The sequence below is a fragment of the Oncorhynchus mykiss genome, chromosome 17 (assembly GCF_057628025.1).
Source record: "Oncorhynchus mykiss isolate SJ-2025 chromosome 17, ASM5762802v1, whole genome shotgun sequence".
Classification (NCBI taxonomy): domain Eukaryota; kingdom Metazoa; phylum Chordata; class Actinopteri; order Salmoniformes; family Salmonidae; genus Oncorhynchus; species Oncorhynchus mykiss.
The window spans coordinates 43,763,134-43,790,348 of record NC_143038.1 but is presented as its reverse complement, the minus strand read 5'-3'; the positions used below and the strand labels follow the sequence as shown (position 1 = coordinate 43,790,348).

Here is a 27,215-nt window from a genome sequence, read left to right as displayed (position 1 = left end):
AATCTCAATGTGGAGCTATACTGAGCCCTCCACATTGTTACATTTGAGAGGCGCGCAGCAAACGCTACAGAGCTTGATTTGGCCTCTGCATGCCTCCAGAAACTCTGCAATTGCGTCACCCCCTCCGTCCACAATTTCGGATCAAGCATAAATGGGCTTTTAAGGCGTCCTACGTGAGCTCTTGCGGATAGGAAGATGGATGAGGAAACATGCAGGGTGAGGTCGGGGAACACCCTGGAACGCCGTCATCGGATGACATAAAACGGCACTATTTCAGGTGGACCCTGTCGTCTTAAATTATTCATATGTTTTCACTGCGGCGCACCAACGTGCAGGTTGTGTTGGTAAAAGTACTGTACAGCCGAGCAAGTGGCACATCGTCAAGACTACGAGCTATGATTTGGACGATACTTTTGATTGTCCAGGGCATCCTTATCTTATTCATACTTGTTTCGAAACGCTCTAGGTGAGGACCCTTTTCTAAAATCACTGTTTTATTCGATTTAATTTCTACTTTTGCAATGCATACATTGAACATAGCATGCATGCTTTCTGTATAATACTGTATTGTAGCCTTTTCAAACTTGTTTTCACCTGTGGGCATATTTGCTTAGCCTACTTAGTAATATATGTATTGCCTACCCAGTATAAACTAACCCAGCATAAAGTAGTATTTACCATAAACCTCAAATAATCTAAATATATCTTGATAATATCATAGTTGTATTGAGCGATATATATAAATGAGCTGTCGGCACAATTTAGATAATTAAGTTAAACCTAAAACCAATGGATTTACTATAAGAAGTAAACAACATGACTTAATCTGTTAGTTTAGTGGCCTGTTATATAACAATTTATCCTCCCACTCAAGGCTGTGTTTGGAGTTTGGTTAAACAGCCAGACTTCGAAACTTCTGTCGAATTAAGGACTATTTCTGCTGGCCAGTTAAATGTAAACTTGCGTGTCTCAAAGATTTTGTATCAAAGGTTCATGAAGGCACATCTGTTTTCATCCTTGTTGCTGTATCCTTGGTTGTGAGGAACTGATGGGCTTGTTCTATTCTAAATGTTAATGGGAGAGTTCCGGCTTTAAAACATCCTGGAAAAGCTGTATATATTTTACACACAGCTGTGTTACACAATGTACTGATAAGAGCCAGGCATGCAAATATTGATTCAATTGATGTATGGGTACAGTCACTATATTAAAATACAAAATATGTGCAATCAGTAATGTTGATATGAACAAATATAGGTGTGAATATTAGCTGTTCAAAATTAATTGTATTCTGTTCTTTTCTATACAGGTCAGAGAAAGAGCCACCTTTAGACAAAGGAGTTATTCCGTGGTTAGGCCATGCCCTTGAGTTTGGAAGAGATGCTTCCAAGTTCCTAACCCGTATGAAGGTGAAGCATGGTGATATCTTCACGGTAAGAGTGGCGATATCCTCCTGACACCCAGCAATTAATTTTTGTCCTCTAGTGGACATCAATTCTTGGTCCATATCTCTAAGGCCATATAAGCCACAGTATTAAGTCCTGTTGTCCCTTTGAGATGACATTCTGGGCTTTTCAATGATATCACATGTGTGAAGGTGTGACTTTGACAACGTTATCTTCCTGGTTCCTAAAAAAATGGCTGCTGTCAAAATTAGCACATTTGATAGAAATTTGAAAAGAAGTGTGTAATTATTATTTTTGCGACTTTGATATTCAAATTGTTTTCTAGTAAGTGAACATCTCAGGAATAGTTAAGTGAGTTGTCAGGACTGTGTAATATTTTTTTCACATTAAATAAGATCTAAATAAGAGCTTATATCCTCTGTAGTGGACAACCGGATGCCACAAGTATGTTTTTCACCTACTGTACCCATTAACTGTAATGTTAAATGTTTTCATATTTACGTCCTAATGACCGTTACAGGGGACAATTTTGCACTTACAATAGAAGATCAATAACAATATTTGACAAAATCTCAATCTTAGTAACGTTTTCATTTCACCCCAAACACTTTTTTTGGGGTCTCAGGAGGACATAAAACACTAGCCTCAATATCATCTATGTAAATGTACCTTAACCTGATCATCTGTTCTTTGCCTTAATTCTCAAATACATCTACAGTAGATTCAATTCTTCACCATTCAAGGTGAGTGTTTGTTTGTGTCACCCGTATTAATTGTGTGTCTGTGTCTCTGTGTGTGTGTGTCTGTGTCTGTGTGTGTAGGTGCGTGTGGCTGGACGTTATGTGACAGTGCTGCTGGACCCCAGCTCATATGATGCTGTGATAGAGGACTCTGTGTCTCTGGACTTCACACGCTATGCACAGGTTCTCATGGACAGGATCTTTAGCCTGCGGCTCCCCCATCACAACCCTGCTGTAGAGAAGGCCATGATGAAACAGTACGTCCCTATCCTTATCCCTAGCACATTGTCACTCGCTCTTTTATGTGGGCCAGCCCAAAAACAGCTCTACATGCCTATTGATATGGTCAGAGTTCAAAATTACATGTTTTAAATAAGACAATTGAGGACAGCCTTATCCAGCCAATAACTGAATCCTTACACAGGTATAATACACAACTCGGTGTGTGTAAAGTTGCTGCCTGGCTCCACCGTAGTCTAAATCAAAATGTTTCCCTCCCTGAGACAGAGGTGTCTGGGACCAGGGAATACTACATCAACCATCACAGATATCACTACCATTAGCGTAAGATAGTAAGCAAGATCACAACGACAGACATGGACTCTCTGTTCCTCGCTCCTTGTTGGTTATTACAGCACTGTTGGAGCTAGGAACATAAGCAGTTTGTTACACCCGCGATAACATCTGCAACATATGTGTACACCAGATGGAGGCTCCTCAGAGGAAGAAAGGAAGGACCATTCTCCTCAGTGAATTTCATAAAAATAAAATAGTGAAATATTTAAAAAGTTATCCTTTTTTGATAAAACTGTACTAAACATATTCATGTCACCAAATAATTGATTAAAACACACTGTTTTGCAATGAAGGTCTACAGTAGCCTCAGCAGCACTCTGTAGGGTAGCACAATGGTGTAGCCTGAGGACAGCTAGCGTTTGTCATTCTCTGGGTCCATTGACTTCAATACAAAACCTAGGAGGCATATAGTTCTCACCCCCTTCCTCACCCCCTTTAACAGTAATTATGACAACTTCCGGAGAATGTCCTCCAACCTACAGTATCAGAGCTCTTGCAGCATGAACTGACATGTTATCCACCCAATCAGAAGATCAGATAATGAATCTAGTACTGAAAGCATAAGCTACAGCTAACTAGCACTGCAGTGCATAAAACGTGGTGAGTAGTTGACTCAAAGAGAGAGAGAAAGAAACAGTTTTGGACAAATTAATTTATTTTGAGAGAGAGCGAGAGAGATTTGGCTAGCTATATTTGGCTGTATTTAAAAAAAAAAAAAGAAAGGATGCTACGTTAGCTACGTTTTATTAATTTATTGCCACCGGGGCCCACCGGTGTAACTGCTTTCTGACTTTACACTGTAGTGCATGATTGTCGCGGGTTTACTAACACGTTAGTTCTAGTAGCTATGTTGACTATGACGTGACAACGATGTAGGCTGTGTGTAGCAATTAGCGGTCATGATATGAAGGTTTGGCTTGGAAAGGTTTTTTTGCCTGGTCAGACAGCTGATGTGTTGTGCACTGAAGTCCACAAGCGAAGAGGAGGAGAGCGCGTAGATAGATAGTTGTGAGAAGCAAACATATATTTATATAAATATATATATATATATATATATATATATATATATATATTTATATAAATATATGTTTGCTTCTCACAACTATCTATACAATGAGCAAAGTGATCATGCTGTTTTAATGTGGCTGCTATGAAAGTGAACTCTGTTTGCGTGTGATCAGGGGTGTATTCAATCAGCCAATTCTGTTGTAAAATGTTTCTTAAACGGAAGCAAACGGAACAAAACGGGGATAAACATACCTACATTTGTCTAATAGAAAATCACATTTGCAACTGTTGGATTAGTGATTACACCCTAGATCAGCTAGATGCAGGCAAGAGTGTGAAAGGCAGTATTGAATGTGTCTGTCACCTTGATTACAAAAAATTATTTTGACCTGTGCACCTACATTGTAAACTCGTTCATAGGCTAGGTTGAAGCAACCTTGTGATGGGTACAGGGAAAATGTGAGTACCTACAGTGGCTTGCAAAAGTATTCTCCCCCCTTGGCATTTTTCCTATTTTGTTGCCTTACAACCTGGAATTAAAATAGATTTTTGGGGGGGGTATCATTTGATTTACACAACATGCCTACCACTTTGAAGTTGCAAAATATTTTTTATTGTAAAAACAAACAAGAAATAAGACCAAAAAAACCTGACAACTTGAGTGTGCATAACTATTCACCCCCCCCCCCCCCCCCCCCCAAAGTCAATACTTTGTAGAGCCACCTTTTGCAGCAAATACAGTTACAAGTCTCTTGGGATATGCCTCTATAAGCTTGGCACATCTAGCCACTGGAATTTTTGCCCATTCTTCAAGGCAAAACTGCTCCAGCTCCTTCAAGTCGGATGGGTTCCGCTAGTATACAACAACCTTTAAGTCATACCACAGATTCTCAATTGGATTGAGGTCTGGGCTTTGACTAGGCCATTCCAAGACATTTAAATGTTTCCCCTTAAACCACTCAATTGTTGCTTTAGCAGTATGCTTAGGGTCATTGTCCTGCCGGAAGGTGAACCTCCAGCCCAGTCTCAAATCTCTGGATGACTGAAACAGGTTTCCCTCAAGAATTTCCCTGTATTTAGCGCCATCCATCATTCCTACAATTCTGACCAGTTTCCCAGGCCCTGCTGATGAAAACATCCCCACAGCATGATGCTGCCACCACCATGATTCATTGTGGCTATGGTGTTCTCGTGGTGATGAGAGGTGTTGGGTTTGCGCCAGACATAGCATTTTCCTTGATGGCCAAAAAGCTCAATTTTAGTCTCATCTGACCAGAGTACCTCCTTCCATATGTTTGGGGAGTCTACCACATGTCTTTTGGCGAACACCAAACATGTTTGCTTATTTTTTTCTTTAAGCAATGGCTTTTTTCTGTCCACTCTTCCGTAAAGCTCAGCTCTGTGGAGTGTACGGCTAGTGTTCCTATGGACAGATACTTCATTCTCCGCTGTGGAGCTTTGCAGCTCCTTCAGGATTATCTTTGGTCTCTTTGTTGCCTCTCTGATTAATGCCCTCCTTACCTAGTCCGTGAGTTTTGGTGGGCGGCCCTCTCTTGGCAGGTTTGTTGTGGTGCCATATTCTTTCCATTTTTTAATAATGGATTTAATAATGCTCCGTGGGATGTTCAAAGTTTCTGATATTTTTTTATAACCCAACCCTGATCTGTACACCTCCACAACTGTCCCTGACCTGTTTAGAGAGCTCCTTGGTCTTCTTTGTACCGCTTGCTTTGTGGTGTTGCAGACTCCGGGGCTTTTCAGAACAGGTGTGTGTGTGTGTATATACTGAGATCATGTGACAGATCATGTGACACTTGGATTACACACAGGTGGACTTTATTTAACTAATTATGTGACTTCTGACGGTAATTGGTTATGCCAGCTCTTATTTAGGGGCTTCATAGCAAAGGGGTGAGTAAATGTGCACAAACCACTTTTCCGTTTTTAATTATTTTACATTTTTGGAAAACATTTTTATTTATTATTTCACTTCACCAATTTGGACTATTTCGTGTATGTCCATTACATGAAATCCATATAAAAATCCATTTAAATTACAGGTTGTAATGCAACAAAATAGGAAAAATTGAAAGGGGGATTAATTATTTTGCAAGGCACTGTAAATGTATTGATGTTAGATTGAGCTGAGTGGAGTGAATGGAATATGAATGCCAGTCATCCAATATGCTGTAATATAAATAAGGCCATGCTCATAAAAAGGTTTGAGGAGGAGGCTTGAAGAGCTGGGCATCTTGCATTATCTGAACTAGGTCCACAGAATTATACATAGGAGGGAGGCTTCTATGGAGGAACTTTTAATGTCCTTTGAGCTAGCTACCTAACAAGCTTGTGTGTGCAGAGTGGCACCAAAATTCAAAACATGTGTTACCTTCCGTGAAGAACATGATAATTCGGCCTATAGTATTCTTAACTAGCATTGAAAAAGTTAACCCATTCTTCTCTAGCTACTTAAAAATATCTCTCCCTATCTTCTGAATTGAAGACGGGAGGGGCAGGTCACCTAAACACGCACAGGCTAAGATTTTCATCTTGTAGGCAGACACTGAAAAAAGTTTGAGGGACAGAGTGAGGACTTTGCATAGGCGCTTTGTTAACGTTATTAACCAGTTCCCATGCTTTTAAAATAATGGTTCTGTTCTGGAATAGTATGGATCACTTTCATTCCAGGTTCAGTTTCTGTTCCTTGAAAAATGTAATTATTTTCCAGTTTTCTGTTCTGTTCCCTGAACCAGTTCCAACCCCTGGTGCATACAACATATGTGCTCACCTCCCACCATGCTGTTGCTGGGCACTGTTGTGGAACTACCTCAGTCTATCTCAGCCATATCGTCATTGTGTTGGTTACAGTGCTATAGTGCTTACTTGGCTCTGTGTAGTGGATTTTGAAACCACAGTATCAGTGTTTTGTACCCTGCCACACATGTTTACTACACAGACATAGGATAGTGTTTCTTAATGCTAGGACCACAGGTGTTTTATGGTGTTTTTCCACATTCATATAATTTAGGTAGGAGGGAATTATGGGTTTGGTCTTGATGATGAACTTTCCTCTCTCTTGACCTTAGTTTCTTGACTTAAACCTTTGTGTCCTCAGGCACTTTGAGGGGGAGAGCCTGTCCTGCCTGAGCAGCACTATGCACTGCCATCTCCAGTCCCTGCTGCTGCAAGCCTGTCACAACCAGACTGACTGGAACACGGACGGGCTCTTCAGCTTCTGTTACAGTCTTCTCTTCAGGTATTTTTGGAGGAGTTCAAATTGTCATGGAAATTACCACTAAGGATTTAAAGTTAAATGATCAGGTCTTTAGTATCAATGCCGGAGAGGTTACAACCAACTTAATACTCTAGTACAAGTTTGTCAGGAGCTCTAAAGGGATGCTCTCCCTTCAGCACTCTTTATACACATGCACAAACTCTGCTCTCAGGGTGCAATAAGCTGATCATGACCTTGCACACACAGTTTCTAGGCGTTGGGCAAAATAATCAGGACTCAAAACGCTACATGCATTTGCAGAGACACAGAGGACACTAAAAATGTCCACTACACTCCCTCTTTTTTTAAAAATGAATTTTACCCTTTTTTCTCCCCAATTTTGTGGTATCCAAATGTTTTAGTAGCTACTATCTTGTCTCATTGCTACAACTCCCGTACGGCTCGGGAGAGACAAAGGTTGAAAGTCATGCGTCCTGTGATACACAACCCAACCAAGCCGCACTGCTTCTTAACCTGTTGCGACGAGCAAACCCGTAACCGGGAGCGTAATTATAGCCTCAAGCTCATTACCATAACGCGACGTTAACTATTCATGAAAATCGCAAATGAAATGAAATAAATATATTAGCTCACAAGCTTAGCCTTTTGTTAACAACACTGTCATCTCAGATTTTCAAAAAATGCTTTTCAACCATAGCTACACAAGCATTTGTGTAAGAGTATTGATAGCTAGCATAGCATTAAGCCTAACATTCTGCAGGCAACATTTTCACAAAAACAAGAAAAGCATTCAAATAAAATCATTTACCTTTGAAGAACTTCGGATGTTTTCAATGAGGAGACTCTCAGTTAGATAGCAAATGTTCAGTTTTTCCAAAAATATTATTTGTGTAGGAGAAATCGCTCTGTTTTGTTCATCACGTTTGGCTAAGAAAAAAAAAACGTATCCGGGAACGTAATTATAGCCTCAAGCTCATTACCATAACGCAACGTTAACTATTCATGAAAATCGCAAATAAAATGAAATAAATATATTAGCTCACAAGCTTAGCCTTTTGTTAACAACACTGTCATCTCAGATTTTCAAAAAATGCTTTTCAACCATAGCTACACAAACATTTGTGTAAGAGTATTGATAGCTAGCATAGCATTAAGCCTAGCATTCAGCAGGCAATATTTTCACAAAAACAAGAAAAGCATTCAAATAAAATAATTTACCTTTGAAGAACTTCGGATGTTTTCAATGAGGAGACTCTCAGTTAGATAGCAAACGTTCAGTTTTTCCAAAAATATTATTTGTGTAGGAGAAATCGCTCCGTTTTGTTCATCACGTTTGGCTAAGAAAAAAACCTGAAAATTCAGTCATTACAACGGCAAACTTTTTTCCAAATTAACTCCATAATATCGACAGAAACATGGCAAACGTTGTTTAGAATCAATCCTCAAGGTGTTTTCACATATCTATTCGATGATAAATCACTCGAGGCAGTTTGGTTTCTCCTTTGAACCAAATTGAAAAATGCACGCACCTGGAGATTACGCAATAGTTTCGACGGAGGACACCGAGCGGACACCTGGTAAATGTAGTCTCTTATGGTCAATTTTCCAATGATATGCCTACAAATACGTCACAATGCTGCAGACACCTTGGGGAAACGACAGAAAGTGTAGGCTCATTCCTTGCGCATTCACAGCCATATAAGCAGACATTGGAACACAGCGCCTCCAAAATCTGGGGCATTTCCTGTTTGAAATTTCATCTTGGTTTCGCCTGTAGCATCAGTTCTGTGGCACTCACAGATAATATCTTTGCAGTTTTGGAAACGTCAGAGTGTTTTCTTTCCAAAGCTGTCAATTATATGCATAGTCGAGCATCTTTTCGTGACAAAATATCTTGTTTAAAATGGGAACGTTTTTTCATCCAAAAATGAAATACCCCCAGAGGTTCAAGAGCGCAGCGCCACAGCGCCATCCAACCCGGAAGCCAACCGCACCAATGTGTTGGTTAGCGCGCCCTGCATCCGGCCCGCGATGAGACAAGGATTTCCCTACCGGCCAAACCCTCCCTAACCCGGACGACGCTAGGCCAATTGTGTGTCGCCCCACGGACCTCCCAGTTACGGCCGGTTACGACACCAGAGTTTCTGGTGGTGCAGCTGGCGCTGCAGTACAGCGCCCTTAACCACTGCGCCACCCGGGAGGCCCTACACTCCCTCCTTTTATCACCATACAGTGAGAGAAAAAGTATTTCATCCCCTGCTGATTTTGTACATTTGCCCACTGACAAAAAAATTATCAGTCTATAATTTTAATGGTAGGTTTATTTGAACAGTGAGAGACGGAATAACAACAACAAAATCCAGAAAAATGCATGTCAAAAATGTTATAAATTGGTTTGCATTTTAATGAGGGAAATAAGTATTTGACCCCTCTACAAAACATGACTTAGTACTTGGTGGCAAAACCCTTGTTGGCAATCAGAGGTCAGACGTTTCTTGTAGTTGGCCACCAGCTTTGCACACATCTCAGGAGGGATTTTGTCCCACTCCTCTTTGCAGATCTTCTCCAAGTCACTAAGGTGTCGAGGCTGATGTTTGGCAATTCGAACCTTCAGCTCCCTCCACAGATTTTCTATGGGATTAAGGTCTGGAGACTGGCTAGGCCACTCCAGGACCTTTATGTTCTTCTTCTTGAGCCACTCCTTTGTTGCCTTGGCCGTATGTTTTGGGTCATCATCAGGAGTGCATTTAGTAAATACTGATTCTTACATACAATAGACAAAAAGTAATCTTCATATTTAATACTTTTCCCATTACCCTTTACATTATAAGGTTGCTGTTGTTTAACAACCTAACTTAAAACCTTCAGGTATTTTATCAAACATGGATACTAACTCATTCTTGCATATTATCATCAATTATAGGGGGAAAGGGGAGTTCCTGGAGAGACAGCAAGTTATCAGTATCGCCTTCTTTAGTAGCATTGAACATGATAGTTGCTGAGACTCCAGTTGCCAGGGAAGTACAAAAGGCCTTACATCAAGAAAGCAAAATGATCAAACACTTCAAACAAAAGATTCCAGCTATCACCCACTTAGCTATCTGGGAGCCCCAAGCTCCAAAGAGGCCTTTCAGCCAACCAGTAAACACCCACTCTGATTTCCCAGATTGAGACTTTGTAACTGTGGCAATGTAGTCAGCAAGACCAGTCACATTTGATGACACATCTGGGACAAAAGTGCAGTATTCGTCGCCAATGAGTGCACAAGTACCCCCTTGACCAGCCAATAAGTAGTCAAGTGCCTCCCTGTTTTGCAGGGCCACCTTACTTTGCACCTTGCTTTTACTTCCCCATTCAGAACAACAAAGGCGTCTCCAGTAGCATTTTCCGTTTTCTTAACTTTAATAGCCAAATCTCAAATTTGATCTGAGGCACATGCAACTCCATATTGGGGAAGCAAAACACGAGCGAATCGGGAGAAGAAGGTCTGCACCTGAGTGACATCTGCAAGGGATTACTTATTAAAATTAGTGGTCGGCTGATGATAGTCTCTGAACAGAACCCTCAATTCTGTTTCACTGTTTCCAAGGACTCTCTTGGCCGGCACCACAAACCCACAGTACATGTCCCTCACCAATTAGGTGGTAAACTATAATAAGCAAATCTGCCACATAACCAATAGGTACCATTTGGGGCTCCTTTCAGTCTTATATACTTATTTTAAACAATAATTGTATAACTCACATTTCCTGGTGCTCCTGTAACAGAATCATGTACAAGAGAGCAGTTATTGCTACCATTCACCAACATAGTACAGTTACAAACATTTTCACCCAAATGGTTACTCCCAATTCCTCTAATACACCAGAGGGCTACCAGGGATCCTACTATAGGTATGGGTGGGTCACTGTAATTGTTTGGTCTAGGATATACAAGGCTGACAGTAACATTGTATATCGCAAAACAAGTCATGGGGTTGGGATGACCTGGGGGGGGGGGGGGGGAATTGGCCAATGACAATTTTGAGGAAAGTTGAATAGTTAAGTTTACCCCTGCAAGGAAACCCCTACATATGGGAGACCCTTACCTACTCCCACTGGACCCAACCCACATACCCAACAAGAAGTCTTATATGAGGTGACATTTGCCACCATTCCAGCTCGAGAGAGTAACAGATTCCCTCCTTCATCTTGACCTTTTACTTCAGTTTTCCTTTGGCTGACTTCTCCTCCTGGACCACTACTCTGAGTCTGTGGTGGTCCCTTTGGCTCGGGACTTTCATCTTCACCTGAACGGTCACTCACTGTTGGGCAATCAACGGTTCCAATCAGCACAATGGTTCCGATCCAGGGAGGCCACACAGCCTAAGGGATGTGACTCCCGCCATCCTCCTCAGGGGCAGGAACTTGTCTGCAGTGCGACACATGAATCCAGGTCTCCCTCTCAGCTACCTTTTTACTGCAGTTCGGGGTAGTCAGCAAAACCTGATATGGTCCTCTCCAACAAGGATCCTTCCAGCTCTTTCTTCTGTAGTCTTTTAACACAATGAAGTCTTCAGGGCACTGACAATGCTCAGTTCCTCCTGATAGGTTGGGCAGAGAAGCCTTCACCTGTGGGAAGAGTCTTAAGAACATTGTTAAGTGAGACTCAGTATGCTCCCAAGTCTTCTTCCATTCCCTGTAATGGCAACCTCTTTTGAGGAAATGGCGTGTTAGTCATTCTCATGGGTTGCCCTGTCAGCACCTCCTGGGGAGAGAGACCAGTCACTGGGATCTGCCTCTCATGCTCATCAGTGCCAATGGAAGCACCTTCACCCATGTCAGGCTTGTTTCACCAATCAGTTTAATCAATACATTTTTTAGGGTTTGGTTTTCCCGTTCTACCGCATCCCCAGATTGAGGATGATAGGCACAATGGTTTCTCAAATCAATCTAGAAAGTCTCTGACAGGGACTGAACAATCTCATCCACAAAATGTCAACCATTTACAAGATCCACCATCCCTCCTTTTGACACATGGTCGTGACCATGTGACAATTTAACAAGGTATTAGAAAGTACAATGGGGCATGGTAGGTCTATTAGAATCATCAAGCCATAGGTGTCCTTGTGGCAGTGTTCAGCCCACCACCTTATCTCAGTCGCATCAGCTGCTGCCTGCAAAACAACAACATTATTAGGAGAGAAGGGGTTAATGGGAAAAGGAACAGGAACTGCTGCCATCTGTAGAAAGGGGAAACAGAAGAGGAAGCAGCCAGCTTGGCTGCACAATCAGCTTTAACGTACATGCTCTGGTTAAACCAGAGCAGACAAGTGAGAAGGAAGTCTAGCACTTTCCACAGTTTGAACAGCGGTGACAACCGCATAGCCTACTAAAGGTTCACCCTTGTCGTTCCTAAATTAAAAAGAGGAATGTCTTTTTAAGGCCAAGCCTATGGCTACAGTCCATCTCAATGGTCAGTGGGTTAAGCACAGTACATATTTTCATGCTTAGAGTAGTAGTATCTCAACTCTGTGGTACTGTGTCAACACAGTAGACATAAACCCATGATTCTCAGACACAAAAAGATGGAATGGTTTGGTGTGGTCAGGCAAACCCAAAACGGGGTCAACAGTAGAGCCTGCTTTAACTTAATCAAGGCTAATTCAGTCTCAGGGGTCCATTCCACCACTTCAGACATTTACATTTTTCTGCCATGAATGTCTTGGCATGTGACAAATAAAGTTTTATTCGAAATACAATCCTGAAGAGGCTGTACTGTCTCCTCATAGTCTTTCAACCATGGGCGGCAGTATCCAGCCACTCCCAACAGCGACATCATGTGCTGCTTAGTAACAGGTTTAGGCAGGGACTTTAAGCTTGAGGCAATCCATCCTATTGGCCGACGTGCAATCACTGGAAAATAAACTGGATGATCTACAATTAAGACAATCCTACAAATGGGACATTAAAAACTGTAATTTCTTATGTTTCACAGAGTCGTGGCTGAACGACAACATGGATAATATAGAGCTGGCTGGGTTTTTCATGCATCGGCAGGACAGAGCAGCTACGTCTGGTCAGACGAGGGGCGGGAGTGTGTGTCTATTTGTCAATAGACACACAGCTGGTGTGCGATGTCTAATTTTAAAGAATCCTTGAGGTGTTGCTCACCTGAGGTAGAGTACCCCATGATAAGCTGTGGACCACACTATCTACCAAGAGAATTTTCATCTATATTATTCGTAGCCATCTATTTACCACCACAAACCGATGCTGGCATAAGGCCCTAAGAAAACAAGAAAATGCTCATCCAGAAGCGGCACTCCCAGTGCAGGGACTTTAATGGAGGTGTAACGGATGTGAAACGGCTAGCTTAGTTAGCGTGGGCGCTAAATAGCGTTTCAATCAGTGACGTCACTTGCTCTGAGACCTTGAAGTAGTAGTTCCCCTTGCTCTGCAAGGGCCGCGGCTTTTGTGGAGCGATGGGTAACGATGCTTCGAGGGTGACTGTTGATGTGTGCAGAAGGTCCCTAGTTCGCGCCCGGGTATGGGCGAGGGGACGGTCTAAATTTGTACTGTTACATTGATGCTGTTGACCCGGATTACTGGTTGCCGCGGAAAAAGGAGGAAGGTCAAAAGGGGGGTGAGTGTAACGGATGTGAAACGGCTAGCTTAGTTAGCGTGGGCGCTAAATAGCGTTTCAATCAGTGACGTCACTTGCTCTGAGACCTTGAAGTAGTAGTTCCCCTTGCTCTGCAAGGGCCGCGGCTTTTGTGGAGCGATGGGTAACGATGCTTCGAGGGTGACTGTTGATGTGTGCAGAAGGTCCCTAGTTCGCGCCCGGGTATGGGCGAGGGGACGGTCTAAATTTGTACTGTTACAGAGGCAAACTTAAATCTGTTTTTACATCCTTTCTACCAGCATGTCACATGTGCAACCAGAGGGGGAAAAATCAATTTGGCAAATCTAACCATATTATATCCTCCTGATTCCTGCTTACAAGCAAAAACTAAAGCAGGAAGTACCAGTGACTCGTTCAATACAGAAGTGGTCAAATGACACGGATGCTACGCTATAGGACTGTGGTGCTAGCACAGACTGGAATATGTTCCGGGATTCATCTAATGGCATTGAGGAGTATAACATTTCAGTCACCGGCTTCATTAATAAGTGCATTGACTACGTCGTCCCCACAGTGACCTTACGTGCATATCCCAACCAGAAGCCATGTACTACAGACAAGATCTGCACCTAGCTAAAAGCTTAGAGCATGCGCGGACCAATGCTCAAGTGTCTTCATTGACATTTTCAACCTCTCCCTGACTGAGTGTGTAATACCTACATGTTTCAAGCAGACCACCATAGTCCCTGTGCACAAGAAAGTGAAGGTAACCAGCCTAAATGCCAACCACCTCATAGCACTCACGTTGGTAGCCATGAAATGCTTTGAAAGGTTGGCCATGACTCACGTCAACACCATCATCCCAAAAACCTTAGACCCACTCGAATTCGCATACCGCCCGAACAGATTCACAGATGATGCAATCTCAATCGCACTCCACACTGCCCTTTCCCACCTGGACAAAAGGAACACCTATGTGAGAATGCTATTCATTGACTACAGCTCAGCGTTCAACACCATAGTGCCCACAAAGCTCATCACTAAGCTAAGGACCCTGGGACTAAACACCTCCATCTACAACTGGATCGTGGACTTCCTGACGGGCCGCCCCAGGTGGTAAGGATAGGCAACAACCCATCTTCCCTGCTGATCCTCAACACGGGGGCCCCTCAGGGGTGCATGCTTAGTCCCCTCTTGTACTCCCTGTTCACTTACGACTGCGTTGCCAAGCACTACTCCATCACCATCAATAAGTTTGCTGATGACACAACAATAGTAGGCCTGATCACCGACAACGATGAGACAGCATTTAATGGAGGCAAACTTAAATCTGTTTTTACATCCTTTCTACCAGCATGTCACATGTGCAACCAGAGGTTGGAGGTCAGAGACCTGACAGTGTGGTGCCAGGACAACAACCTCTCCCTCAATGTGAGCAAGAAAAAGGAGCTGATCGTGGACTACAGGAAAGGGAGGGCTGAAAATGCCCCCATTAACATCGACAGGGCTGTAGTGGAGCGGGTCGAGAGTTTCAAGTTCATTGGTGTCCACATCACCAACAAACTATCATCGTCTAAACACACCAAGACAGTTGTGAAGAGGGCACGACAACACATTGTCCCCCTCAGGGGAGGCATGGGTCTTCAGATCCTCAAAAAGTCCTACAACTGCATCATCGAGAGCATCCAGACCGATTGCATTACCGCCTGGTATGGCAATTGCTCGGCATCCGAACATAAGGCGCTACAGAGGGTAGTGCGTACAGCCCAGTACATCACTGGGGCCAAGCTTCCTGCCATGCAGGACCTATATCCTAGGTGGTGTCAGAGGAAGGCCCAAACAATTGTCAGACTCCAGTCACCCAAGTCAGACTGTTCTCTCTGCTACTGCAAGGTAAGCGGTACCACCGTAGGCTCCTCAACAGCTTCTACCCATAATAAATATAAATTCCCCCAAGCCATAACACTGCTGAACAAATAATCAAATGGCCTCCCGGACTATTTACATTGACCCCCCTGCTCCCTTTGTTATTACACTGCTGCTATTCGCTGTTTATTATCTACGCATAGTCACTTTACCCCTACCTGTATGTACAAATTACCTTGACTAACCTGTACCCCTGCACATTGACTCGGTACTGGTACCCCCTGTATATAGCCTTGTTATTGTTATTTTGTGTTCCTTTTATTTAGTTCATATTTTCTTAACTCTATTTCTTGAACTGCATTGTTGGTTTAGGGCTTGTAAATAAGCATTTCACAGTTGTATAAAATTGTATTTTACTTGCTAAATGTCCTGGCTTGCCACAGTTGTAGCAGCTCCAGTCTCTTCCTCCAGAGGCGCCTTGCACTCCTCGCCCTCTTCCCATTCCTCTCTCAGCATCATCCTTGACCTCCACCTCCACGGTATCCTCTTCCTCCAGTGAAAAACATAAACTGTGCAGCGTGTAGTTTAGCTCCAGTCTTGGAGTTCTTTCACTTAGTCTGTCTTTCTGCATGGGTGATTTAAAGTTTGACATCAGCTAGGGTCTTTGTCTCCCACCAAATGCATGTAGGGGTCACAGCTGTCTTCAGGTCTTGTCGCAGGCTAGTAACCATGGCATGGCACAGCAGGCTGCCATATCATACTTGGTCAGGGTCAGATCATAGTGGTGGAGGAAGATATTCTCCTTTCGTTCCTGATATTCCTCAAAGCTCTCATCGGCCTTCATCATGGTGGAATGTATTTCTGCCAGTCTGTGTGCTTTTGGGTATGTTGTCTTTACATTACCAAACACAGCAATGAGTTGGTCAGCACGGTTGGCTCTGTTTGCATCACTGTTCCAACCTACCTTACACTTGTTCCACTTGAACTTCTAGCACCGACAGGGTATTTCCTCAATTTCACAGGTGGGGGGGTTATACATGGCAATGATTGCTCTCACCTCTTCAAACTTCACAGCATCTTTCGCAGGGTCAGTCCATGCTGTCCAATCTTCTGTCTGACACAGTAGCCCCTTACCAAATTTCTTTGCCATCACTTTACTGGGTCCCTTTGTTGCCCAATCTGGGTCTTTATATATACGTTTACTGTTCCATTTCCCCATTATTACTTTTAATTATACCTTATCAGTTTACGTTACTCTAACAATTTACTCATACCTCAATCATTCTGCGAAGTAATTTCCCCTTTTCAGTAAATTAGTCAATCATACAAAAATCATTCCACTCAATCACTTACTATTTTCTAATTCTCTAAAATCCTAAAATGGAGTTCCCAGAACTTCCATGTAGATCCCAGAACTAAGTAAGTACTAAATAGGCTGATAATGACCTTGCACACACAGTTTCTGGGCATTGGGCCAAAGTAACAATGTGTTCCCTTCTTTGTGTTCTTCTATCAGTCCCTTCCCTGAGAGCAGTCACAGAACATCCTAACACAATAATCAGGACTCAATACGCTACATGTAGTCACTCATTTGCAGAGACACCGAGGACACAAAAAATGTCCAACACTATTCTTCTCTCTCTCTATCTCACTCACTCACTCATTCACCGACATGTCAACCAGGGCCTACGTCAAACACCTGGGATAAACAGTTTACGCACAAGCCCGTTCCACGAGCCACTTTGTTTGTAAATACACCAAGAAGAATGTTGAGTGGCACGTAAGAGGCATCTAATGAAAGAGTAGTGCCACCCATGCTTATTTGAGCCTCCCTCTCACACAAACGCTATGCTTCTAGGCTGCCCTTCCTGTAGCACTCTCCATGCCTACACACTGTAAAAGGTTTTTATTTATAGCAATGCCAGAGATGTTTGAGTTGGTCATTTAAACACTCAGCGTCCTAATGCGAAGCAGATAATGTAGCCATTACAACTTTTCGCGTGAGAGAAGTTTATACTAGTAATGGCCCACGCTGTGAACACTAATCATGTGGGTGAGCAGTGGAACACAGGAAGTGTACCTGTTGACCTTAAGTGGGAGGACATCGATAGGAAATGAATCTTAACCAACACTTAAGGCAACGTCAATCAATGTAATGACTACTCTTTGACATGGTTTCCTATGCGTAATTGCTACCTAAACTAGCAAGCTTGGTTTGTTTGGCATACCACCTAGTCTTGTACAGTGGGGCAAAAAAGTATTTAGTCAGCCACCAATTGTGCAAGTTCTCCCACTTAAAAAGATGAGAGAGGCCTGTAATTTTCACCATAGGTACACTTCAACTATGACAGACAAAATGAGAAAATAAAATCCAGAAAATCACATTGTAGGATTTTTAATAAATGTATTTGCAAATTATGCCGGAACATTGTTACATTGTGGGAGGCAACTTGTCTGACTAGAGAAACTACATACTACCCTACATCCACAAACTCACCTACCCACTCTCTCTCCCTCAGGGCAGGGTACCTCACACATTTCGAAGGGGAGCAGAAAAGTAACAGAACAGACCCCATTGCCGTTTACGCGGAGTACCGGAAGTTTGACAACCTCCTGACCAAAATGGCCAGGACCATGCTAAAACCAGGTGACTAAATGAAACATGGTCTCTGAAAGAAACATTATGAACCACAAGGTTTTAAATCTGTGTAAAAGTACAATGGCAGATGGATGTGAGTTGATACAAATAAAGAGTAATTGTGTCTGATCTTAGGGCTCAATTAATTTTGAATGTGGTATTATAGATGGAATGTTTTACCCTGATTTTGAATGTATTATAAAGATTGAATAGAGGGAGAATTCAATCTGTATTAATTATCACTTTATATGACTCAGCTTTTGTATCATTGAGTCGTCTGGCTATTTTTGATATGTCATTTGTCCATGGACTCACTGTGGTGACCTCATCAGTGAAAGGACTTTAGGTTTGTTTCTCGGTTGCCATGGTGCGATCACTGCAGTGAATTATTTTATCTGAGCGGGTCATATGTTTGAATCCTATTTCCGATTCACACTGGCATATTACTCATGGTTGCTATGTCGTCTCCTCTCACACCTGTTTCATACAGGCTCTATCTGTCACCTGTCCCTTTCATTCCCTTATCTACAATTTTACTCTTTTCTCAGGATACATTCTGTATATGTTTTTACCTCCAGACTTACTACCACATATCTCCTGTTTCTGATAGTATCTGCCCCACCCGTGTCTCTATTGTCACCTCTTTCCATTCATATGACATGTGGATATCATTGATGTTTCATGTCACATCGATGACTCACTCATTGCTTCATATTTATTTCATGCTCATTTACATTAGTAAAATACAGTGCATTCGGAAACTATTCAGACCACTTGAATTTTTCCCAAAAAAATTTAACGTTAGCCTTATTCTAAATTTGATTAAATCACTTTTTTCCCCCTCATCAATTTACACACACAACCCCATAATGACAAAGCAAAAACTTTTTAAAAAATTTAAAAAAATAGAAAATGTATTAAAAATAAATACTGAAATATAACATTTACATAAGTATTCAGAACCTTTACTCAGTACTTTGTTGAAGCACCTTTTAGCAGCGATTACAGCCTCAAGTCTTCTCGGATATGACGCTACAAGCTTGGCGCACCTGTGTTTGGGGAGTTTCTCCCATTTCTTCTCTGCAGATCCTCTCAAGCTCTGCGAGGTTGGATGGGGAGTGTCGCTCCACAGCTATTTTCAGGTCTCTCCAAAGATGTTCGATCAGGTTCAAGTCTGGGCTTTGTTTGGGCCACTCAAGGACATTCAGAGACTTGTCCCGAAGCCACTCCTGCATTGTCTTGGCTGTGTGCTTAGGGTTGTTGTCCTGTTGGAAGGTGAACCTTCGTCCCAGTCTGAGGCCCTGAGCACTCTGGAGCAGGTTTTCATCAAGGATCTATCTCTGTACTTTGCTCCGTTCATCTTTCCCTCGATTTTGACTAGTCTCCCAGTCCCTGCTGCTGAAAAACGTCCCCACAGCATGATGCTGCCACCACCATGCTTCACCGTCGGGATGGTGCCAGGTTTCCTCCTGCATAACTTTATTTATTAAATAAATGTAAAAAGTATCCAAATGTTGAGTTATTTGTTCACTCAGGTTCCCTTTATTTAATATTTGGTTTTGGTTGACGATCTGATAACATTCAGTAAAACTATGTAAAAATAGAGAAAATCAGTAAGGGGGCAAATACTTTTTCACGGCACTAATCATATTAACTCTGTTTAACCTTTGTGTGTGTGTGTGTGTGTGTTTTTTGTGTTTACTCTTGACTGTCTGTGCCTGTGTGTTTTTGTGTGGGTGTCTGTCTGTCTGTCAGAGGAGAAGAGGACTGCCCACAGTGTACGGGTGCGTCTGTGGGATCTGTTGGCCCCGGCGGGGCTGGGTAAGGGCTCGGGGTCCAGCACCTGGCTGAGATGCTACAGGCACCTTCTGCAGGAGGAGGGAGCTGACGAGGAGACACAGAGGAGAGCCCTGCTGCTGCAGCTCTGGGCCACACAGGTGAGTCAGATTCAATCCCTGAACTCACCTCCCTGTGAGTTCTGTCATTGTTACAAAGCAAGGGCTGCCCAGCTATTTATAGTTGTTCTGAACAGGTCTCATGAATGATTGGTGAAAATCCCTGTTGTTCCATTACACACATACAGTGGGGAGAACAAGTATTTGATACACTGCCGATTTTGCAGGTTTTCCTACTTACAAAGCATGTAGAGGTCTGTAATTGTTTTATCATAGGTACACTTCAACTGTGAGAGACGGAATCTAAAACAAAAATCCAGAAAATCACATTGTATGATTTTTAAGAAATTCATTTTCATTTTATTGCACGACATAAGTATTTGATACATCAGAAAAGCAGAACTTAATATTTGGTACAGAAACCTTTGTTTGGGAATTACAGATATCATACTTTTCCTGTAGTTCTAGACCAGGTTTGCACACACTGCAGCAGGGATTTTGGCCCACTCCTCCATACAGACCTTCTCCAGATCCTTCAGGTTTCGGAGCTGTCGCTGGGCAATAAGGACTTTCAGCTCCCTCCAAAGATTTTCTATTGGGTTCAGGTCTGGAGACTGGCTAGGCCACTCCAGGACCTTGAAATTCTTCTTACGGAGCCACTCCTTAGTTGCCCTGGCTGTGTATTTCGGGTCGTTGTCACACTGGAAGACCCAGTCACGACCCATCTTCAATGCTCTTACTGAGGGAAGGAGGTTATTGGCCAAGATCTCGCGATACATGGCCCCATCCATCCTCCCCTCAATATGGTGCAGTCGTCCTGTCCCCTTTGCAGAAAAGCATCCCCAAAGAATGATGTTTCCACCTCCATGCTTCTCGGTTGGGATGGTGTTCTTGGGGTTGTACTCATCCTTCCTCTTCCTCCAAACACGGCGAGTGGAGTTTAGACCAAAAAGCTCTATTTTTGTCTCATCAGACCACATAACCTTCTCCCATTCCTCCTCTGGATCATCCAGATGGTCATTGGTAAACTTCAGACGGGCCTGGACATGCGCTGGCTTGAGCAGGGGGACCTTGCGTGCGCTGCAGGATTTTAATCCATGACGGCGTAGTGTGTTACTAATGGTTTTCTTTGAGACTGTGGTCCCAGCTCTCTTCAGGTCATTGACCAGGACCTGCCGTGTAGTTCTGGGCTGATCCCTCACCTTCGTCATGATCATTGATGCCCCACGAGGTGAGATCTTGCATGGAGCCCCAGACCGAGGGTGATTGACCGTCATCTTGAACTTCTTCCATTTTCTAATAATTGCGGCAACAGTTGTTGCCTTCTCACCAAGCTGCTTGCCTATTGTCCTGTAGCCCATCCCAGCCTTGTGCAGGTCTACAATTTTATCCCTGATGTCCTTACACAGCTCTCTGGTCTTGGCCATTGTGGAGAGGTTGGAGTCTGTTTGATTGAGTGTGTGGACAGGTGTCTTTTATACAGGTAACGAGTTCAAACAGATGCAGTTAAAACAGGTAATGAGTGGAGAACAGGAGGGCTTCTTAGAGAAAAACTAACAGGTCTGTGAGAGCCTGAATTCTTACTGGTTGGTAGGTGATCAAATACTTATGTCATGCAATAAAATGCTAATTAATTACTTAAAAATCATACAATGTGATTTTCTGGATTTTAGTCTCTCACAGTTGAAGTGTACCTTTGATAAAAATTACAGACCTCTACATGCTTTGTAAGTTGGAAAACCTGCAAAATCGTCAGTGTATCAAATACTTGTTCTCCCCACTGTAGATAGAAAAATTCCATTCTATTCAATAGCTTTTTGGAGGTGGGCCAACAATGACACCAAGTTATTCAGCAGCACCCTTCTGGCTAGCAGCCATCTTAAACATGACAATGTTCCAATGCAAAGACGCTCACATGCCAATGTCAGATGCTAGTCTCGATTGGTTAGGGTTAGCCTTTGTAAAATTCAGCTTCCAACACAGTGTGCTTCTCAAATTCTGATTCTACTGTGCCTGTTTGTCTGCCACATTTTACGCCTTGTCCAACCATTGTAGAATAATTTTATAATAAGTGATTATTCTTGAAAGACTAGAATAATTACGAGCACGTGCAGTGCTTTAAGATGAATACTAATGCTGTATCCTCAACCACTGGAGTGTATGGAAAACCCCCAGAACAGTTAGACCTTATTTTAGTGTTGTTATCTAAGCGAGGGCAGATATACTATCTCTAAGTTAGACTACTGCGAGTCCCAGTGGTACTTGGCCTCAGTGGGATTGTCTCAAGCTGTATTTCTCTTCCGTGCTGGCATTGTTGTCACAGAGTGACACTGCAGTCTGCTCCTCCTGCTCTAATAAGTACTTCACAACAGAAATACAGACATGAGTTTAATACTCATCTTTACCACAGAGTGACACTGCAGTCTGCTCCTCCTGCTCTAATAAGTACTTCACAACATAAATACAGACATGAGTTTAATACTCATCTTTACCACAGAGTGACACTGCAGTCTGCTCCTCCTGCTCTAATAAGTACTTCACAACAGAAAGACTGACATGAGTTTAATACTCATCTTTACCACAAGAGTGCACTGGTAGCCTCTTTATGTAGAGAAAGGTGTATGATGTCAGTTAAATGAACCCTTGGAATCCCAAGATGGAAAAAGTAGGCTGTAAACACAAAGATGTCTTCAAGTGCATCTGAACGCATTCTGAGACTAAGTACATTCTGAGTACACTCTTCTTAGCAGGGTTGGGGTCAATGTTATCTTTCTGAATTGAATTGGAATTGACCCCAACCCTGCTGCGTAGACACTACTTCACCCATTGAGAACTGCCTCTAACATTTCTCGCAGACACATGATCTACCATCATCATGCAACTCTTGATTGCCATCTTTCAGTTCCCTTTTTTTCAGTATCACTAATAATTTAGTAAAGAACAAAAGGTGTTACCAACAATATCCTCACCAAACCCGGTCTCCTCCTTGTGGTATTATATTGTGTCCAGTTTGTTACATAGCAAACATTGTTTGGTCTGGAGGCAATGTAAATTCAGTGGTCTTTCCAGTCATGTACAAACACAGAGAGATGGCCATGGACAGTCCAGTGTGCCCTCAAACACTCCATATTGAGTCTCTGTTTGGTGTCTAATGTATTTCCTTTTGAAGTAAGCCATTACAGCACTTACTTCCTGACAGTAGCCAGAATGTGGTTTTCTATCATAGAGACACAGGAAAGGATTTAACTGTACAGACAAGTGTTGGTTGCCCTTTGTGTGAACTACACGACTATGAGAGAAAATAATAAGAGCTGTCATGTAGTGTGTAATGTTCTCTTCTCCGATTACATAATTGCTACCTGTACAATCTCTCTGTGAACTATCGGAGAGGGAACTCACTGTCATTGCCTTCATGTCAATCTTCATTTGTGGCCAGGGTAACGTTGGACCTGCTGCATTCTGGCTCTTGGGTTTCCTGTTGACCAATCCTGAGGCCATGAGGGCGGTGAAGAAGGAGTTCAGCAAGATCTCAGGGCAGGACTCAGCACAGTGTCCCCTACTGGACAGGCTACAGCACACACCTGTGTTTGGTGAGGGTTTCTTGTTTCCTGGGTAATCTGCACAAAGACAAGGAAGTTCATCCCTATGGGCACATGTACCCTAATGAACAGGGTATTTCTGTTTAAAATCATGATAGAGAGAGGGGAGGGGGGAAAAGAGATGGAGAGGTGCTGAGAGGGGGAGAGGAACATTGAAAAGAGAGACACATACAACACACATACACACTGTTCCCATGAGCTCAATGACTAAAAGACCAGGGCAGATCCACCTTCTCCGACTATGAAAGATGCTCTCAATTAGCTATGTCACCATCAACAGGTGGTCTAACCTCTAGTGTAAATAACGACACTAACCTGAATATAGTAACCTGACTAGCCCTTTTTAATGTGCAATTCCTCTGCAGGGAGTCATCAAATAAGAATGATCTTGGTGAATCTATTATGAGGACATAACCCTTACATATCCCCAAGCATTTTGCTACACCCGCAATAACATCAGCTAAATATGTGTATGTGACCAATACAATTTGATTTGATATGCCTAATGAGTACATTAGTGTTCATCCTCTTCTTTTCTTTGCCCTCCCCATCCCAGACAGTGCCTTAGAAGAGACGCTGAGGCTCAGTGCTGCCCCCTTCATTACCAGAGAGGTAGTGCAGGCAAAGACCCTGCACATGGCCGATGGGCAGGAGTACAAACTCAGGAGTGGGGACAGAGTGTGTCTGTTCCCATTCATAAGCCCTCAGATGGACCCTGAGATCCACCAGGAACCACAAGTATGGATGTCACTTGTCCCTCCCACATTATCAAAGAATAGCTCCCTAATTGATGGCCAATAAAGATTAGTTTCAAGTCCATCTGCGGATTAGCCTGTATGGGAAGGGATTTAGTTACACGGCTGTGTCATTCTGTTGTCCTTCTCCACCCTACAGTACCATCCAATTAGTGGAATATGCAGGGAAATTGAAATAATAGGCTAATATTGCCATCTGATATGATATGGTTGCGTGTTGCAGGAAGCTCGGGGGAACAGTCATGTTTGATCATCATTTGTCAGTATGAGCTGAATTCACTGCTTTACCTCCCTGTGTTTCCTGTCATAGAGATTCAAGTATGACCGCTTCCTCAACCAGGAAGGTTCTGTGAAGAAGGACTTCTTTAAAGGAGGGAGACGGCTCAAGTACTACACCATGCCATGGGGCGCGGGCACCAATGGCTGTGTGGGCAAACGCTTTGCTATCAGCTCAATCAGACAGTGAGTGTCTGAGTGTTCCCTGTGGGTGTTAGGGGAGGGCAGAGGAAGTCGGAGGGGGTCAGAGGTCCCCACCTCACCAGTCAGGGACAAACTAAATTCTGGGACAGACAATTGATTTGGGGAGATGGAAGGCTTAGCAGCTGTTTGTGACTACGCAGACTACTCCAGGTGTCTATGCAAGATTGGGTTCCAGTGAGATGAATTTCACTGCTATGCAAATAGCCCATTCCAAAGGAAAATACAAATGGGGTATGCAAAAGCTGGTATATGCAAATAGAAAATGTTACAGTTTAGACACAATTGTAATGTATTATGTCAACAACTTACCTATTGTGTCTCTCTCTGTGTGTTCAGGTTTGTGTACCTGGTGCTGTCTCATCTAGAACTGGAGCTGTGCGATCCAGAGGCTCAGATGCCAGAGGTGAACTCCAGTCGCTATGGGTTTGGAATGTTGCAGCCCGAAGGAGACCTGGCCATCAGATATAAACCTAGACGGTCACATTGAAGACAGAGACGGGTGCGGAGATCTCTCAAACCAGACATCGATGTATGCTCATTTCAAAGTGTTTGACATATGTCAATATAAAGCCTTGTATGTATTTTTGTACCAACACAAATGTACAGTGTAATGTTATTGTGCTATTTATCTTGAATTATAATTTGTATATTTCACTTTAAAGTTTTTGTTTTTGTTCTTCACTATTTTGTTTATACAATATGCTGTATCAATGATTAGCTTGGCTTAATAATACCAGCCCCATGTGTTTAAAGTGCTTTCCATATAAGCCCCACCTAATTACAATTATATATATTTTTTTTTAATGTTCACAACAAATTTGGAGCTTATCCCAGTGATTAATTGGTGTCATAAATCCCCTCCAGTCTCATGACAGTTGTGTCCATTGCATCAGAGAACTATTTGGTAGATGCTTTGAGAGTAATGGGGTGGCTGGCCACTCTTTAAACAGAGCTAACCACACATTCGTCACACTGACATTGCCCTGCTGGATGGAGGCAGAGTGAATGGAAAGTTTAGATTTATATGTCATTTGAAAATAATTGATAGCCCAGTTGACCAATAAGAGTTGGCCTACTTTTTAGTCACTCTTTACATTACTGAGTCCATATCCCCCTAACAGGATTCTGGGGATCCCAGCAGCATAACATTGAGTGGTAAGCTTATGCATGTACAAAGAGGTTGCAATTGTAAAGCATGATGTATGTAAACCCTGGCTTGCTGAAGCAATGTATTGCCCATTGAGAGGCTTTGGAAACCACTGGTCGGCCATATTGGCACTCCCAAGTAGGAGCAGTCCTCGGTAGGAATTAATGGAATTCTACATTATTTTAATTAAAAGGACAAAATGACATGTATGTAAGTATTTGTTTGTTGTAGTGGGGACAGTAACATTTGTACTCTCTAAAGAAAATACATTAAGGAAAATGTTTATACATTTTTTTCTTTTTTTAAATGTTTAGTTCACGTAATATAATTTCAAAGAATGCATTAAGGCCTCTGTAATATAATAAAGGGGTCAAAAACGCATGTAGACATTAATACATGCATTTCTATTGCTTCCAAAATCTTTTTTTACAATTGAGGAGGAGTACCAAGATAACTGTGTGGTTTCTTCAATAAAGCGCCCCCTGTCAGTCATCCAGGGTTTGTTCTGTACACATCGTTGGTTGTACCAAGTGCAATGAGGGTTCCTCAAATGACAAACTTTGGAGACCCGCAAATGACCCTCATATCCAGATTGTATAACTTTGTTATAACAGCCTAATAGGGTATACAATACAATACAATAGAAGGCATGTCATAGTAATGATGTAACATAGACACCTGCTCTCTCTTGCGCACAATAGTGCTTTTGAACCCCATGATTGCTGCTTGATTTGTTATTCTATGTTTTTGTGTCATCATGTACGTTGGCCATTGATCATGCCTACTGCTGTCCCCCATGACTCCCCTCCACCCCCCGTGGATGTCGAGGGAGGTCCCGCCTATGCCGCTAGATCCCTACTGGACTCCCGACATTGTGGGCGTCGGCTGCAGTACCTGGTGGACTGGGAGGGGTACAGTCCAGAGGAGCGGTGTTGGGTTCTGGTGGAGGACATTCTGGATCATAACATCATCCCTGATCTCCATCTTTGCCACCCAGACCGGCCTGCTCCTCGTCCTCGGAGCCGTCACTCTGGCCGGCGTCCTGTGGCTGGAGCTGCGCATCATGGGAGAGTTGCAAAGAAAAACCCATATCTCAGACTGATGGGCAAAAGAACACAGACACTGGACAGAGGAACTCTGTCTCGAAGGCCAGCATCCCAGAGTCACCTCTTCACTGTTGATGTTGAGACTGGTGTTTTGCAGGTAATATTTAATGATGCTGCCAGTTGAGAACTTGTGAGGTGTCTGTTTCTCAAACTAGACACTC

The 27,215-nt window shown here is 42.8% G+C and overlaps 1 protein-coding gene across 1 annotated transcript; it reads left to right on the top strand.

The window, feature by feature from the left end:
• LOC110494258 (prostacyclin synthase) lies at positions 1-26,440 on the top strand. Its single transcript, XM_021569191.3, has 10 exons — positions 1-466; positions 1,310-1,433; positions 2,228-2,403; positions 6,846-6,986; positions 17,954-18,081; positions 19,828-20,009; positions 23,404-23,557; positions 24,123-24,304; positions 24,632-24,783; positions 25,138-26,440. The coding sequence occupies exons 1-10, from the start codon at positions 306-308 to the stop codon at positions 25,286-25,288; spliced, it is 1,551 nt and encodes a 516-aa protein (XP_021424866.2). The 5' UTR covers positions 1-305; the 3' UTR covers positions 25,289-26,440.
• The last annotated feature ends 775 nt before the right edge of the window (positions 26,441-27,215 follow it).